Source organism: Myxine glutinosa, chromosome 1 (assembly GCF_964187855.1).
Source record: "Myxine glutinosa chromosome 1, kmMyxGlut1.1, whole genome shotgun sequence".
Taxonomy (NCBI): domain Eukaryota; kingdom Metazoa; phylum Chordata; class Myxini; order Myxiniformes; family Myxinidae; genus Myxine; species Myxine glutinosa.
This window is the reverse complement of record NC_136261.1, coordinates 126,850,549-126,866,399: the sequence shown is the minus strand read 5'-3', so window position 1 is coordinate 126,866,399 and position 15,851 is coordinate 126,850,549. Positions and strand designations below refer to the sequence as shown.

At 45.9% G+C, this 15,851-nt stretch overlaps 1 protein-coding gene across 6 annotated transcripts in view; it reads left to right on the top strand.

Moving 5' to 3' along the window:
- Positions 1-15,207, top strand: part of FCHO2 (FCH and mu domain containing endocytic adaptor 2) — a 146,341-nt gene extending 131,134 nt beyond the window's left edge. For 2 of the 6 annotated variants that reach the window (XM_078776953.1, XM_078776943.1), the window contains exons 23-26: positions 32-164; positions 10,644-10,840; positions 11,089-11,153; positions 14,700-15,207. In XM_078776953.1, coding sequence (XP_078633079.1) covers positions 32-164; positions 10,644-10,840; positions 11,089-11,153; positions 14,700-15,115 — 811 coding nt within the window. In that variant the 3' untranslated portion in view covers positions 15,116-15,207. Of the gene's footprint in view, positions 1-31; positions 165-10,643; positions 10,841-11,088; positions 11,154-11,589; positions 11,731-14,699 lie in introns of those variants that run through there. The other 4 variants (XM_078776970.1, XM_078776962.1, XM_078776979.1 and 1 more) reach the window with 4 other exon arrangements.
- The last annotated feature ends 644 nt before the right edge of the window (positions 15,208-15,851 follow it).

Below are 15,851 nucleotides of genomic sequence, written 5' to 3'. Positions count from 1 at the left end.
TACTGTTCTGATCGTGCCGTTCTCACCCTAGCGAGCCTTCACAAGGCAAGTCCGATTGCGTAGACTTCACCATGAACATGCCTGCCCTGACCACACACCTCAAAAAACTCTCCGAGCACAGCCCATCTGCCACTTACTACAATGTGGACATCCTCAGATATGAGGTATGTATCTGCTCCTTATTCATCACCCTACATATATAACCCTGATTAAATGAAAAAGGCTTCTCCCTGCTTTCTTCTGATTTTGCACTCCTTGTTTTCTCTGTGCCACTCAGCGGTGAGCTCACAAAGTTTGCACATCACTCTCAAAAAGCAGGGAACTTGCACATTGGAGACATATGATCCAGTTCACACGGGATTTTTAAAGAGGCATTGATGAAGCAACGATCAACAAATTGGTCATATAAATCAATGAAGTGCGATAACGGTTCTTATGCTTTTCCTGCGGGCAAAAGTCTGCACAACCAAATTCTTCATATTTCACATGACATCCTTTTGCCTGCACAACTGTCATGCCTTTTCGTTTTATTCTCTACAAGTCGTTTGTAATTGGAAACGCAATGTGTTCGATACCTTTGCTCATTTTTGCAAAGGTCCACTGTCATGATGTAAAAAGTAGCATGACCCTTATAGTTTACTCCTTATTCGTTCGTATGCAGCACAAGGTTGCAAGCAGCATCATTGGCTGAGTGTGTGACTGTGCCGTTGATGCAATGCCCTCTGCTGGTAGGGCAGGAATTTGGAATTTGTTCATGGTGCCGGCGATATCTCGCCTACTTTTCACAAAGGACACCATGGGACCTTTAACGTCCACCAACGAATTCTGGCAGACGGAATTCCCATTTAAGGTCCAGCCGAAGGATGGTACACACTGATGAATCACCCTGCCTGTGAAACAACAGGATGACACTTTATAGCTAGGTAAGCATTCAAACCCAGGCTAGACAGCATATAGGCAAGTGTGCGTAGCTCCAGGCTATCCTTTCAACCCTATAGTTTACTGAAGGAAGTGCTGCTTCAAAATACTACTTAGATGTAACCTCATCCTGGGAATATTTTTGTTTATTTCATATCTGATGTGACCATTTGTTATACTTCAAAGTAAGCGTAACATTCAGCACCTTAGCTGCTGGTTACATTATTTCTAGGAGTGCAGCAGCGTCACTGATGCTGCAACGTGCCCTGTAAGTTAGGGCCAGGATTTGGTAGTTGGCTAGGGTGCCGCATACAATCGCATACTCTTTGCAAATCGCATACACTTTGCCGGATCGTGAATGTCCTCTAGTAACAACTGCCTATAGACTGGTCCACATCTTAACATCCTTTCTGATGGACTCAAATCAAACCCAGAGGAAGCGACTCTGAGGCGAGTGACATACACTACATGGCCAAAAGTATGCGGACACCCCTTCTAATTAGTGGATTTCGTTGTTTCAGCCACACAGATCAGTTTTCAGTTTCATGTTTTTATTTTTTTTATATTATAGCCACACCCATTGCTGGCAGGTATATATAACCAAGCACACAGCCATGCAATCTCCATAGACAAACATTGGCAGTAGAATGGGCCGTACTGAAGAGCTCAGTCACTTTCAGTGTGGCACCGTCATAGGATGTCACCTTCCCAACAAGTCAGTTCATCAAATTTCTGCCCTGCTAGAGCTGCCCCGGTCAACTGTAAGTGCTGTTATTGTGAAGTGGAAACGTCTAGGAGCAACAACAGCTCAGCCGTGAAGTGGTAAGCCACACAAGCTCACAGAACGGGACCGCCAAGTGCTGAAGCACATAGCGCGTAAAAATCGTCTGTCCTCGGTTGCAACACTCGCTACTGAGTTCCAAACTGCCTCTGGAAGCAACATCAGCACAACAACTGTTCGTCAGGAGCTTCATGAAATGGGTTTCCATTGCCGAGCAGCCGCACACAAGCCTAAGATCACCATGCGCAATACCAAGCGTCGGCTGGAGTGGTGTAAAGCTCGCCACCATTGGACTCTCGACCAGTGGAAACGCGTTCTCTGGAGTGATCAATCACGCTTTACCATCTGGCAGTCCGATGGACAGGTCTGGGTTTGGCGGATGCCAGGAGAACGCTACCTGCCCGAATGCATAGTGCCAACTGTAAAGTTTGGTGGAGGAGTAATAATGGTCTGGGGCTGTGCTGGACCATGCCGTGACATTACTTGCCATGTGCAGGACTGTGCCGTGACATTATTGCAGTGTGCCGGACCATGCTGTGACATTACATGCAGTGTGCCAGACCTTGCTGTGACATTATTACAGTGTGCCGGACTGTGCCATGACATTACGTGCAGTGTGCCGGACCGTGCTGAATGGAGAAGGTGGATCAGACTCGCCAACGGTTGCTAGGGTGAGATGTGCATGGAAGAAGTTTCGGGAACTGAGTAGCGTGCTGACGAGGAGGGGAGTGTTGTTGAATCTGAAGGGAAAGGTGTATGCTGCATGTGTGAGAAGGGTTATGATTTATGGGAGTGATACATGGGTAATGAACGTAGAGCAGCAACGAAGGCTGGAAAGGGTGGAAATGCAAATGGTTCGGTGGATGTGTGGAGTATCGTTGGGAGAGAGAGGAAGACAAATGATGATTTGCGAAAGAGGATGGGAATAGAGCCTGTGATGGATGCTGTGAAGAGAAACATGTTGAGATGGTTTGGTCATGTATTGAGGAAGGATGAAAGTGACTGGTTGAGAAGAGTGGTGGAAATGAATGTAGAAGGAAGTAGACGACGGGGAAGACCGAGAAAGACTTGGCTAAAGGTGGTGGAAGAAGAAATGTGGGCAAGGGGGTTAACAAGGGGAGATGCAGAAAACAGGGCAAATTGGAAAAGATTGTCATGGGGCCCGCAAGACTGACTCCTCAGTCACATTTGCTCTACGGCTAGGATACGGCGGCCGTACCCCCCCTAAATTGACAAAAACGTGCGGCGGCCGCAGAGTTTCTGAGGTGGCCTCAGGGTGGCCCAGGGCGTATGGCTATCTTCTACAGGCCGTAGGGGTCGCCGTGGAATTATAGCGCGGAGTTATAACTTTTTTCATTTCTAGGTCGGCCGTAGCAATTCGACAAGCCGTAGCCATGACAACTGTAAGTGCTGTTATACATATGAAAAAGAACTGCTATATATACCCACTCGTTACCGTCTGTCTGGCCTCACGTTCGCCTTAGGGCCCCCCTGCGGTCGCCTTGCGGGCACCTTGAGGCTACCTTGCGTCTGCCTTGAAAATTATATGGCCGCCGCAGGGACGCCCTAAGGTCACCGTGCGACATCAAATCAAAGACCGTACGGCACCCCCACGTTTTCGGTCTCCACAATTTCTAAATACCCCGTGCGGCTACCCGAAAAATAAAAACATATGTGACTGCTACATTGTGTGACCGTGGAAATACTGCGGCCGCCCTATAATTGCTAGTGGCCGTAGATTTTTTTAGACCCTACGGCCGCCGAGCCAAATGTGACTGAAGCATAACCCCCACTCTAGCAAGGAAAATGGCCTTTAAAATTCCTGTTGTTATTTGTTGTTGTTGTTGTTTTTCATGGTTCGGGCTGGGCCCCTTATTTCCAGTGAAAGGAAATCTTAACGCTACAGCATACATTCTAGACGATTGTGTGCTTCCAACTTTGTGGCAACAGTTTGGGGAAGGCTCTTTCCTGCTTCTGCATGACAGTGCCCCAGTGCACAAAGCGAGGTCCATACAGAAATAGTTTGTTGAGATCGGTGTGGTGGAACTTGACTGGCCTGCACAAAGCCCTGTCCTCAACCCCATCGAACACCTTTTGGATGAATTTGAACGCCGACTGCGAGCCAGGCCTAATCGCCCAACATCAGTGCCCGACCTCACTGATGCTCTTGTGGTTGAATGGAAGCAAATCCCGACAGCAATGTTCCAACATCTAGTGGAAAGCCTTCCCAGAAGAGTGGAGGCTGTTATAGCAGCAAAGGAGGGACCAACTCCATATTAATGCCCATGATTTTGGAATGAGATGTGTGATGTTCGGGTGTCCACATACTTTTGGCCATGTAGTGTACCTTTGAGCTATTCCTCGCAGCCCAACTTGCATGTCAGTCAAAGAATTCCCTTTTTGCAATTTTCTTTTTGTGACTCATCTATAATAAATATAGGCTGTGTGGCTGTCAGCAATATTCACTCATCGATTGGTCGTGTGTACCCTGGATGTACTGTACCCAGTGTGTACCCTGGATAAGAATAGGTACGCCGTATCCCTGCGTGTCGTAGGAGGCGACTAAGAGGGTTGGCGTCAGGAAGGGCATCTGGCCATAAAAAAAACATTGCCTCAAAAAGAGAACCATGACAATTACAACTACATGTGGGCAGGGTACAACCCGAAGTGGAGATCGGTTTCTGAGGTTTGGGACATGGAATGTAGGGACAATGACAGGGAGATCAGGAGAAGTGGTGGAAGTATTGGTCAGAAGAAGAGTGGACATATGTTGTGTGCAAGAGACGAGATGGAAGGGAAGTGGTGTGAGAATGGTGAAGGGTAGGCAGGGACAGAAATACAAGTTTGTGTGGCAAGGGTGCCTGGAGGGCGTGAATGGTGTTGGTGTCCTGTTTTCTGAGGAGTTTGTAGACAGTGTGGTGAGTGTGACTAGAGTGAGTGATAGGTTGATGATGGTGAAAATGATGATTGGAAAGCTCTTGGTGAACGTCATCTCGGGATATGCTCTGCAGGTTGGTCGGAGCGATGAAGAGAAGGACAAGTTCTGGTGTGCGATAGAGAAGCTGATGGAAAACGTGAAAGATGAGGAAGTTGTTGTGGTAGGAGGAGACCTAAATGGATATGTGGGGAAGGAGTATGGATGGTTTTGACGGAGTTCATGGGGGTTACGGATATGATGTGAGAAATGGAGAAGGTGAAAGGATTTTGGAGTTTGCTGATGGAGCTGATTTGTTGATTTGTAATACTCAGTTCCAGAAAGAGGATAATAAGCTTGTTACATACACGTCAGGTGGGTCGAGGACAACCGTTGACTACCTGATGGTGCGTAGGCGAGATAGGGGGCACCTCCGAGACACAAAGGTGATCCCGGGGGAGGAGGCTGTTTCACAGCACCACTTGGTTGTCTGCGACGTAAGGGTGAAAGGTGCGAGGAGAGCTCGGCGGGTGAAGTACCAACCGAGAATGAAGGTGTGGAGGTTGAAAGAGGTGACAGTAAGGGAGGCATTAAAAGAGAGGCTGAATAGGGTCGAGGATGATGTGGTTGAGCTTGAAAGTGGTTGGATGTCAATGAAAGCTAGTCTGTTGGGAGCCGTTGGTGAGGTATGTGGATGGACAAAAGGACCACCGAGGCACTCGGAAACATGGTGGTGGGATGATGAAGTTGGAAAGAGGATTGACGAGAAGAGGAAGAAGTTCAAGGAGTGGCAGAAGGCGAAGGGTACGGGAGCAGAAACAGCAGAGCATGAAAGTTATAAGGCAGCCAGGAAGGCTGCAAAGAAAGAGGTAGCAAAGGCGCAGGAGGCATGTAGGAAAATGTTCGAAGAACGCTTGGATTCGGCAGAGGGTCAGAAAGCAGTATTCAGGATTGCAAAGCAGATAGCGAAAGAGAGGTGTGATGTGATGGGGGTGAGCTGCTTGAAGGATGAAGTGGGACAAATCGTTGTCGACCCAGATGGAATTAAAGGAAGATGGAAAAGATATATGGAAATGCTGTTGAATACAGAGAATGAATGGGATGGCAACATAGAGAGTAACCCAGTTTTAGGACCGGCAGAGAAGATAACTGAGAAGGAAGTTGAGGAAGCGATAAAAGCAATGAAGGGTAGAAAAGCGGGAGGGCCGACGGGAGTTGTGGGAGATATGTTGAAGGCAGCAGGAAGTTGGGGTGTGAAGAGAATGACAGAGATCTGTAATCTGGTGGTGAAAGAAGGCCGCATTCCAGTGGATTGGGAACTGAGTACCCTCGTCCCTCTATACAAGGGGAAAGGTGACCCTCTGGAGTGTGGCTCGTACCGAGCGATAAAGTTATTGGAGCATGGAATGAAGGTATTGGAAAGGGTGTTGGAGAGGAGGATAAGGAAGAAAGTGAAGATCGACGAAATGCAGTTTGGATTTATGCCAGGAAGAGGAACGACAGACGCGCTTTTCATTGTGAGGCAGTTGCAGGAGAAGTACATGGAGAAGAGGAAGAAGTTGTTTCTTGGGTTTGTTGATCTGGAGAAAGCATTCGATCGGGTTCCACGCAAAGTATTGACATGGGCATTGAGGAAGTTAGGAGTGGAGGAATGGTTGATCAGAGTAGTGATGGCAATGTACAAAAGAGCGCGCACAGCTGTAAGGACGAAGGACGGGAACAGTGGTGAGTTTGAGGTGAAGATGGGAGTGCATCAGGGGTCGGTACTAAGTCCACTACTATTTGTGGCTGTGATGGAGGTGCTGGCTCAGAACATAAAGGAGGGTTTACCGTGGGAGTTGTTGTATGCAGATGATCTGGTGTTGATTGCGGAAAGTATGGATGGACTGAAGGAAAAGATGAACACGTGGAAGGAATGTATGGAGACAAAAGGTCTGAAGGTGAATATCGGAAAGACGAAGGTGATGGCAAGTGGTAAAGCATGTGGTGAGGTGGAAAGAACTGGGAAGTGGCCCTGTGCTGTGTGTAGGAAGGGTGTCGGAGTGAACTCCATTCAGTGTACAATGTGCGCTGAGTGGGTTCATCAAAAATGTAGTGGTCTGAGAGGGTCATTAACCAGTGTGGCAGCTACATTCAAATGTAAGGTGTGCACAGAGGGAGCTGCAGATGGAGGAAATGTTGAGTTGGATCTTGGAGACGGCGTGAAGCTGGAAGGTGTGAAAACATTTTGCTACCTCGGAGACATGCTGAATGGAGAAGGTGGATCAGATCAGACAACGGTTGCTCGAGTGAGATGTGCATGGAAGAAGTTTCGGGAATTGAGTGGCGTGCTGATGATGAGGGGAGTGTCGTTGAAGCTGAAGGGAAAGGTGTATGCTGCATGTGTCAGAAGTGTTATGATTTATGGGAGCGAGACATGGGTAATGAACGTAGAGCAGCAACGAAGGTTGGAAAGGGTGGAAATGCGAATGGTTCGACGGATGTGCGGAGTATCGTTGAGAGAGAGGAAGACAAATGATTAATTGCGAAAGATGATGGGAATAGAGCCTGTGATTGATGCTGTGAAGAGGAACAGGTTGAGATGGTTTGGTCATGTGTTGAGGAAGGATGAAAGTGACTGGTTGAGAAGAGTGATGGAAATGAATGTAGAAGGAAGTAGAAGACGGGGAAGACCGAGAAAGACTTGGCTAAAGATGGTGGAAGAAGAAATGCGGGCAAGAGGGTTAACAAGGAGAGATGCAGAAAATAGGGCAAAATGGAGAAGATTGTCATGGGGACCGCAAGGCTAACCCCCGCTCTAGCAGGGAAAATGGCCTTTAAAATGCATGTTGTTGTGTTGTTGATTGGTCGTGGCTGACCAATTGGGTGTCAGTTTTTCCCTTCGCATGACGATTGGTAAAGGCACGGAATAAATGGGTGTGCCTATTTTTCCCTTCACTTGTCGATTAGTTGTAGCACTGACCAATTGGGTGTGACCACTTTTCCAAGCATAGTTATTTGTGTTTAATGTTATCGCATCTATCCGTGTCGGCAAACAATGGTCCGTCAAGGTGGTGCGGCATCTATCACACCCTTTCCTCACCTCTCACAGCAGTGATTACAAGATTGGTCATTATGGTGCGGCATCTTTGTCACGCTCTTTCCACACCTCGTGTTCCCTCACCTTTCCAGCTGTAATTACAATATTGATGATTACGGTACGGCATCGTTATCACACGCTTTCCTCACCTCTCACAGCGGTGATAACAATATTGGTGATTACTGTGCGGCATCATTGTCACACTCTTTCCTCACCTCTTGTTCCCTCACCTGTCACAGCGGTGATTACAATATTGGTGATGACAGTGCGGTGTCTTTATTACACTCTTTCCTCACCTCGTGTTACCTCACCTCGTGTTACCTCACCTCTCACAGTGGTGATTGCAATATTGGTGACTGGCAGAGTTACCCGGCTTTGCCCGGAAAATAAAGTCAGTTACGTGTGTAAAGTGGGCTTTTGGGCTCCAGTCAGAGGAAGCCACGCCCCGAGTCTAAATCTGATGCGCCCATGTTTTTGTCTTGAAAAGTTACCTCCCATGGACCCCCTCTTCCCTCTCTAAGTCACTTCCTTAGGCTGTCCATGAGGCACAACCGAACAAACAGACGTTCATAAATAGGGTTATAGATTAGATGCGGCATCATTATCACACTCTTTCCTCACCTCGTGTTCCCTCACCTCCAGTAATAATTACAATATTGGTGATTACGGTGCGGCATCGTTATCACACGCTTTCCTCACCTCATATTGTCTCACCTCTCCAGTAATAATTACAATATTGGTGATTACGGTGCGGCATCGTTATCACACGCTTTCCTCACCTCATATTGCCTCACCTCTCACAGCGGTGATGACAATATTGGTGATTACGGTGCGGCATCGTTATCACACACTTTCCTCACCTCATATTGCCTCACCTCTCACAGCGGTGATGACAATATTGGTGATTACGGTGCGGCATCGTTATCACATGCTTTCCTCACCTCATATTGCCTCACCTCTCCAATAATAATTACAATATTGGTGATTACGGTGCGGCATCGTTATCACACGCTTTCCTCACCTCATATTGCCTCACATCTCCAGTAATAATTACAATATTGGTGATTACGGTGCGGCATCGTTATCACACGCTTTCCTCACCTCATATTGCCTCACCTCTCCAGTAATAATTACAATATTGGTGATTACGGTGCAGCATCATTGTCACACTCTTTTCTCACCTCGCGTTCCCTCACCTCTCCAATAATAATTACAATATTGGTGATTACGGTGCGGCATCGTTATCACACGCTTTCCTCACCTCGTATTGCCTCACCCCTCACAGCGGTGATGACAATATTGGTGATTACGGTGCGGCATCATTATCACACGCTTTCCTCACCTCATATTGCCTCACCTCTCCAATAATAATTACAATATTGGTGATTACGGTGCGGCATCGTTATCACACGATTTCCTCACCTCATATTGCCTCACCTCTCCAGTAATAATTACAATATTGGTGATTACGGTGCGGCATCGTTATCACACGCTTTCCTCACGTCATATTGCCTCACCTCTCCAGTAATAATTACAATATTGGTGATTACGGTGCGGCATCGTTATCACACGCTTTCCTCACCTCATATTGCCTCACCTCTCCAGTAATAATTACAATATTGGTGATTACGGTGCTGCATCATTATCACACGCTTTCCTCACCTCATATTGCCTCACCTCTCCAATAATAATTACAATATTGGTGATTACGGTGCGGCATCGTTATCACACGCTTTCCTCACCTCATATTGCCTCACCTCTCCAGTAATAATTACAATATTGGTGATTACGGTGCGGCATCGTTATCACACGATTTCCTCACCTCATATTGCCTCACCTCTCCAGTAATAATTACAATATTGGTGATTACGGTGCGGCATCGTTATCACACGCTTTCCTCACCTCATATTGCCTCACCTCTCCAGTAATAATTACAATATTGGTGATTACGGTGCTGCATATTATCACACGCTTTCCTCACCTCATATTGCCTCACCTCTCCAATAATAATTACAATATTGGTGATTACGGTGCGGCATCGTTATCACACGCTTTCCTCACCTCATATTGCCTCACCTCTCCAGTAATAATTACAATATTGGTGATTACGGTGCGGCATCGTTATCACACGATTTCCTCACCTCATATTGCCTCACCTCTCCAGTAATAATTACAATATTGGTGATTACGGTGCGGCATCGTTATCACACGCTTTCCTCACCTCATATTGCCTCACCTCTCCAGTAATAATTACAATATTGGTGATTACGGTGCGGCATCGTTATCACACGCTTTCCTCACGTCATATTGCCTCACCTCTCACAGCGGTGATGACAATATTGGTGATTACGGTGCGGCATCGTTATCACACGCTTTCCTCGCCTCATGTTCCCTCACCTCTCACAGCGGTGATGACAATATTGGTGATTACGGTGCGGCATCGTTATCACACGCTTTCCTCACCTCATATTGCCTCACCTCTCCAGTAATAATTACAATATTGGTGATTACGGTGCGGCATCGCTATCACACGCTTTCCTCACCTCATGTTCCCTCACCTCTCACAGCAGTCCTTATATACAATATTGATGATTACGGCGCGGCATCTTTGTAACGCGCTTTCCTCACCTCGTTACTCATCCTGGTGATTACTATATTGATCGCAGTGCTATCCTTGACAATTGACTCCCAGGGACACTAAGCTGCCATCCAGTGCGGTGGGCTGACACCATTATTCCTGCCCAGAGGGTGGGAGTGCCGGCTAGTTTAGACAAATGGGAATTGAAAATTGCACACCCGCTCTTCGATTTGAGGATCGTTTGTTTATTATTGGAAACTAGGTCAAGTTTGTTCCCTTGCACATTCGGGCCAAGGGTGAAAAAAATTCTACAATAACAATGGTATAAGAGTTTTACTTGTTCTATGGCCATTTCTACCAATAAACCCTACAGGTGACCACCCTGGGTGCTCAGTCGGTGCCACTGCACCTGTCTGTATTTTGGCGCTGTGAGGAGACCACCACCAATGTGCGCCTTGACTATAAATACCACAGAGAGGCATGCAGCCCTCCAACACTCAGCAACGTGCAGGTGGCCATTCCTGTGGATGGCGGTGTCAGCAGCATGCAGGCGGTCCCCAATGGCCTCTGGTGAGCTATATTATCAGTGCCCTGCACCAAGTTAAGTGCAGAACGTTATTTGTTTGCGCTCATGTGGGACCACCTTACTGCAGCAAGTATATTTTATTATCTCGTCAATCGTTCTGTTATGATTGATTGCCTTATTTTATTTAGTTCTAAAAACTGCCAATTTTGCAGAATAGCTAGGAAAAGCGCTCTGTGAATTGGTGACAGCACACTGCTTTTCTCTGCGAGTGATTCGGTAAATTTTACTTCAGGAACGCAGAGCAGAAGAGAGCACTCTGGAAAATATCTGAGATATCAGAAAAGTCTGAAAATGCTGGTGAGTTGTTTCGGTTTGGGCTCCACGTGTCTGTTTCAAATGACTTTCACCACATCCTTCACTAAATGTCACACTGTAGATCACAGTAGTTTTCATATATGTTATGGATAAACCTAAAGCTTCTGTGTCTGGCTCTCATATTCATTTGTTGCTCACTCGTTATATTTGGCACATCGGATGACACTGTTTGACATCTTCAAGCTGATCAGTCATTGTCTCTATTTCGATATTTCATACGGCTTGTCCCTTAATTGATTAAAAAACAAAACAAAAAAAAACACCTTTAGAGGCTATTTTTCCCCGCAAAGCGGGGGTTGGCCTTTTTCGGGCACCGTGGTTGTTGTTGTTTTTGTTGGTCCCCTTTTTGAAGCAATGTTTTTACGGCCGGATGCCCTTCCTGCCGCCAACCCTGTTTGTTGCCTTTTACGACAAACAGGGAATTACCAGTGAACTGGTACTCAATTAGCCGACCTCGGAAGGATGACAGGCTGAGTCAACCCCCCCGGCGTTAATTCAGCGATCGACCGGGATTCGAACCCAGGATCCTCGGATCCTAAGCTGGCACCCTAGCCGCTAAACCAACACCAGGTTGGTTGATTGATTAACTTAATTAATTAATTAACCCTTAATTGATTAACGTGTAGAAATTCACCAAACTTGTTAGTTATGATCACCACATGGCATGAAGGTGCGAGAGCAGTATCAGTTTCGCCTCTCCTCGCCCCTCCCGGGGTGTGGTCAAAAGGTCAAATCCCCACAAATCTTCACATTTTTAAATGACACTTTGTATATGCAATCAACATTGGGGGATGTATGCAATAGGTAATGATTTTGTGCATTTGACTTCAAGTTAATGCCCCCAGGGGGTGGGGACTTAGTCACATGGGTTAAAACAGGGAAAAAATTTTTACATCAAAATTTGATATTGGGTCTTTCCTGGTGGAATGTTTTGCCATCTTTCAACTTTGCTTTTGGTGGGAAGTGTGGAGATTTGTGATGGCGCCATCCACCTCACTCTCATTTCTTCTGATGTTGTTATACGTATTTTCACTTCTAGGACCAAGTAGAACGGTTGTCTAATTGACTCGTATAGTAGTTCGGAAGAGGCCAGAAAGTGGAGGGAACCTTAAAGGTGAATGGATACATGATATGAATGAAGATGGGAGATTTTCATTTTGGACTAAAATATTTTTAGGTTCTTGCTCGGATAGTTGTGTTCCCGTGCGTATGCAACCCCTTCTCCCACCTCCCTGTCCCATAAAGCTGTCCCTCACGACAATTATAGTCATTTATTGAACAGTAATGGCTAAAATAGTTCTGCTTGAAGCACCGGCGGAGTTGTGGGGGGGGGGGGGGGGGGGGGGGACCGGAGGGGGGTCAATTCCCCCACCTTAATTTTTTTCAGTCGTTTAGAACTAAGGTAAAACATCCCTTATTTAAACGTGAGTAACAATAATGAACGTAAACTGTATTTGTGATTTCACGTACACTGTAACTACACTAACAAACGTTAATTTTGGAAGTCAGACCTAGCTACCCATTATTAAAATTAAGCCCTCCTTTCCCCTCCCACCCCCAAATAGAGAAGTCAAACTACGCCTATGGCTTGAAGTAAGAACCTCGTGTTTGTATACAGAATCTTGGCTCATGGAAGAGCTAGAACACAGAAATAGAACAGAACAACATATAGTATACATTGCAAAGTGGGGCATTACACCAATTGTTCCTTTGCACATTAGGGCCGAGGGTGAAAATATTCTAGAATAACAATGGTATAGGAGCTTTACTTGTTCTATGGCCATTACACCAGGGAAGGAAGAATTGGTGAGGGGAAGAATGAGAGCAAGGGGGGGGGGGGGGCAGGAAAGGGTGGGGGTACATGTGTGGTGCACAAGCTGGAGAGGAGCTTAAATACGGCATTGAAGAGGCTGAAAGAAGAGTAAGGTAAAGCTGGTGATGAAACTTCAATGGAACAAAAAAGGTAAAGGTGTGGAAGGAAAGCGAGAGGAAACACAAACTCGTCAGGAAGGCGTGGGCTTTGGGGGTTAGTGACGGTAGAAATGATTGTGACCAAGGATGGAGGGATGACCTGAGGAAGGGGTGAGCCATTTTGAAATCCTGGAGGGAAGAGTGAAATTGAACAAGTTGTTTCCACAATTGAGTGAAAGTAGGAATAAATGAGTGAAGTTTAGCAATGTCTGGATTTTGGAACTTTCACCGGAAGGTTTCTGACAGCTTTGTTGCGGGTTACTTGTCTGGAACTTTAGTCGTTTGTAAGTGAGTGACAGATTTTGTTTTTCTGACTGCCTGGATCACCATCTGGGCTCCAGTCTTCAGAGGTTTTGATCTTTTTAAGCAGAGAGCCTTTGTGCACCACCATTTGGAATCTCAGCGGTGGGGTCACGCATCAGTAGATCAACGACCTCAGCCGTGCCCATACAGTCAGTCATTGCAGCAATGCAACTTCAATTTGTAAATCTCTCTCCAAAACACCTGTAGATGTTTATCTTCCTTGCTGGAAGCTTTAATGTATTATCAAATCCTTATTGTATATTACTAGGGCATGCCCGTACTATATATATGCCCGTACTATATATCTATCTAAAATTATATCCCCCCCCTCTATTTACATGAAATGGTTTGGTCCAAAGCGAACGGCTTGCGAGTGGTGACAATCCCCCCCCTCTATTTACATGCAATGGTTTGGTCCAAAGCGAACGGCTTCCGGAGTTTGGTAAAGAAATCGCCATCGCGTGCACAAACGCGCAGGAAAGCGAATGAATCGCAAATTCGTTTTTATTAGTTGTAAAACATAGTTTAACGCCAACATAGTTTGCAAACGTGAAATAAATGAATACGCTCTCAAATGTGCCATCCGAGGCAGAGTGTGCCCGCCACGTTCGGCACACGCGATCGTTCGCTGCTCTCTGATTGGTTGAATCGTTTTTTGGACATAGCTCGGTAAGTAATTGTCCGATTAATATGAAACCTTGAAAAGGCACATCCTCGGGTCCCCAGCAATATACCTGGCAAGTTAAAAGTATATCGAACCCGTGGTTGTCGAGAAACAGCGGTCACAGACAAACGTACAGACGTACAGACAGACAGACAGAGATTACTGGAATTATAGATAGATACAACAATCAAATAGAACATATTTTACTCCTAATCCTTATTGTATATTATATAACAACAATATGCTACCTCACATTACCTCTGAATGCATGCACACCTTACCTTGCACATTATACGTACGTTACCCATTGCCCCCATTTTGTTTGTTTGTACCACAGAATAGAACTGCTATTCCAATACAAAGACAATCATTTTTTATTAGATTTCCCACATGCTCTACTGTGCCCCCCTAGTAACCACTTAAATGTTTTAACATTTATTTGAATGCTTCATTCATACTGTATACAAGTAACATTTTCGTGGATTTTCTATTAAAGCAGACATATCAACAGCTAAAATACATACATACATACATACATACATACATAATACTTATATTGTTGGCTGGATGTTGTATGTATTGCGACGCAGGGTGTGGGAGCATCCAAGCGCAGTTTGCACTCACTTCTGGGCCAAGTTGTCCCGCCACGCTAGCTGTGCAATTCACCTGCGATGGCTGCTCTTTGTCAGGGCTCGAGCTGGAGCTCCTCGGGTCTGGTTATCGGCTCTCGCTGCTCAAAAAACGCATGACCACAGGTGAAGAGAGGGCGCACATCACACTATTTGTATTTGAGCCTCCACCTCATTTGTACGTTGCATCCGCACACCCACAGTTATCTTATGAAACAACATCATGGTTGTTCTTTTTATTTCCAAGAATGATCTTATTACCATATGTTTTTAATACATGGTCTAGGCTCGTGAAAGAGCTAGGACACAGAACAGATGAGGACACAACATACCAAAGGGAACAGCAGGAAAAAGGGGAAACACCAATTGTAAAGTAGAGGGAGAAGGTAGACGCAGATGGATAAACAAGGGATGCAGGTAACCATGAAGGTTAGGGGGGAGCACAAGCAAGTGAATAAGATGGATGCATAAGCAAACTTTTCGGAGGGTGGGGTGGTTTAATGGGTGTAGAACAGATCATGGTTTTGGATGGGGCATTATCTGAGATTGGGGTGAACAGCTGTCTTGAAGACCCGGAGGGAAGAATGAGATTGAAGAGTGTGTGGAAGGTGGTTCCACAGACAGAAAAAGAGGAAAAATAAATGAGTTGAGGTGAGCAGTAGTTCTGGATTTAGGCAGTTTCACAAAGAGGAGGTGGCTCCTGCTAGTGGACCACATGCATCCAACAGATACTTTGGGGGGGACAGAGCATGGAGAAGGCTAGTCAGGCAGCTTAGCAGCATATTTATCGAAAATGGGGAACGGCTTTACAAAAGCGCCATTTTTATTTTGCTGGTCCATTAGACCATCTATATATATAAAACAGTGTGTGTGTGTGTGTGTGTGTGTGTGTGTGTGTGTGTGTGTGTGTGTGTGTGTGTGTGTGTGTGTGTGTGTGTGTGTGTGTGTGTGTGTGTGTGTGTGTGTGTGTGTGTGTGTGTGTGTGTGTGTGATGTTACCGATAGACTCCTAAACGGAGAGGCTTACGTGCTTGATATTTGACATAGACATGGCCATTGAGCGTGGGACGAACATGGCCGAACTCAAAATATTTGACGATCCATATTTTTTATT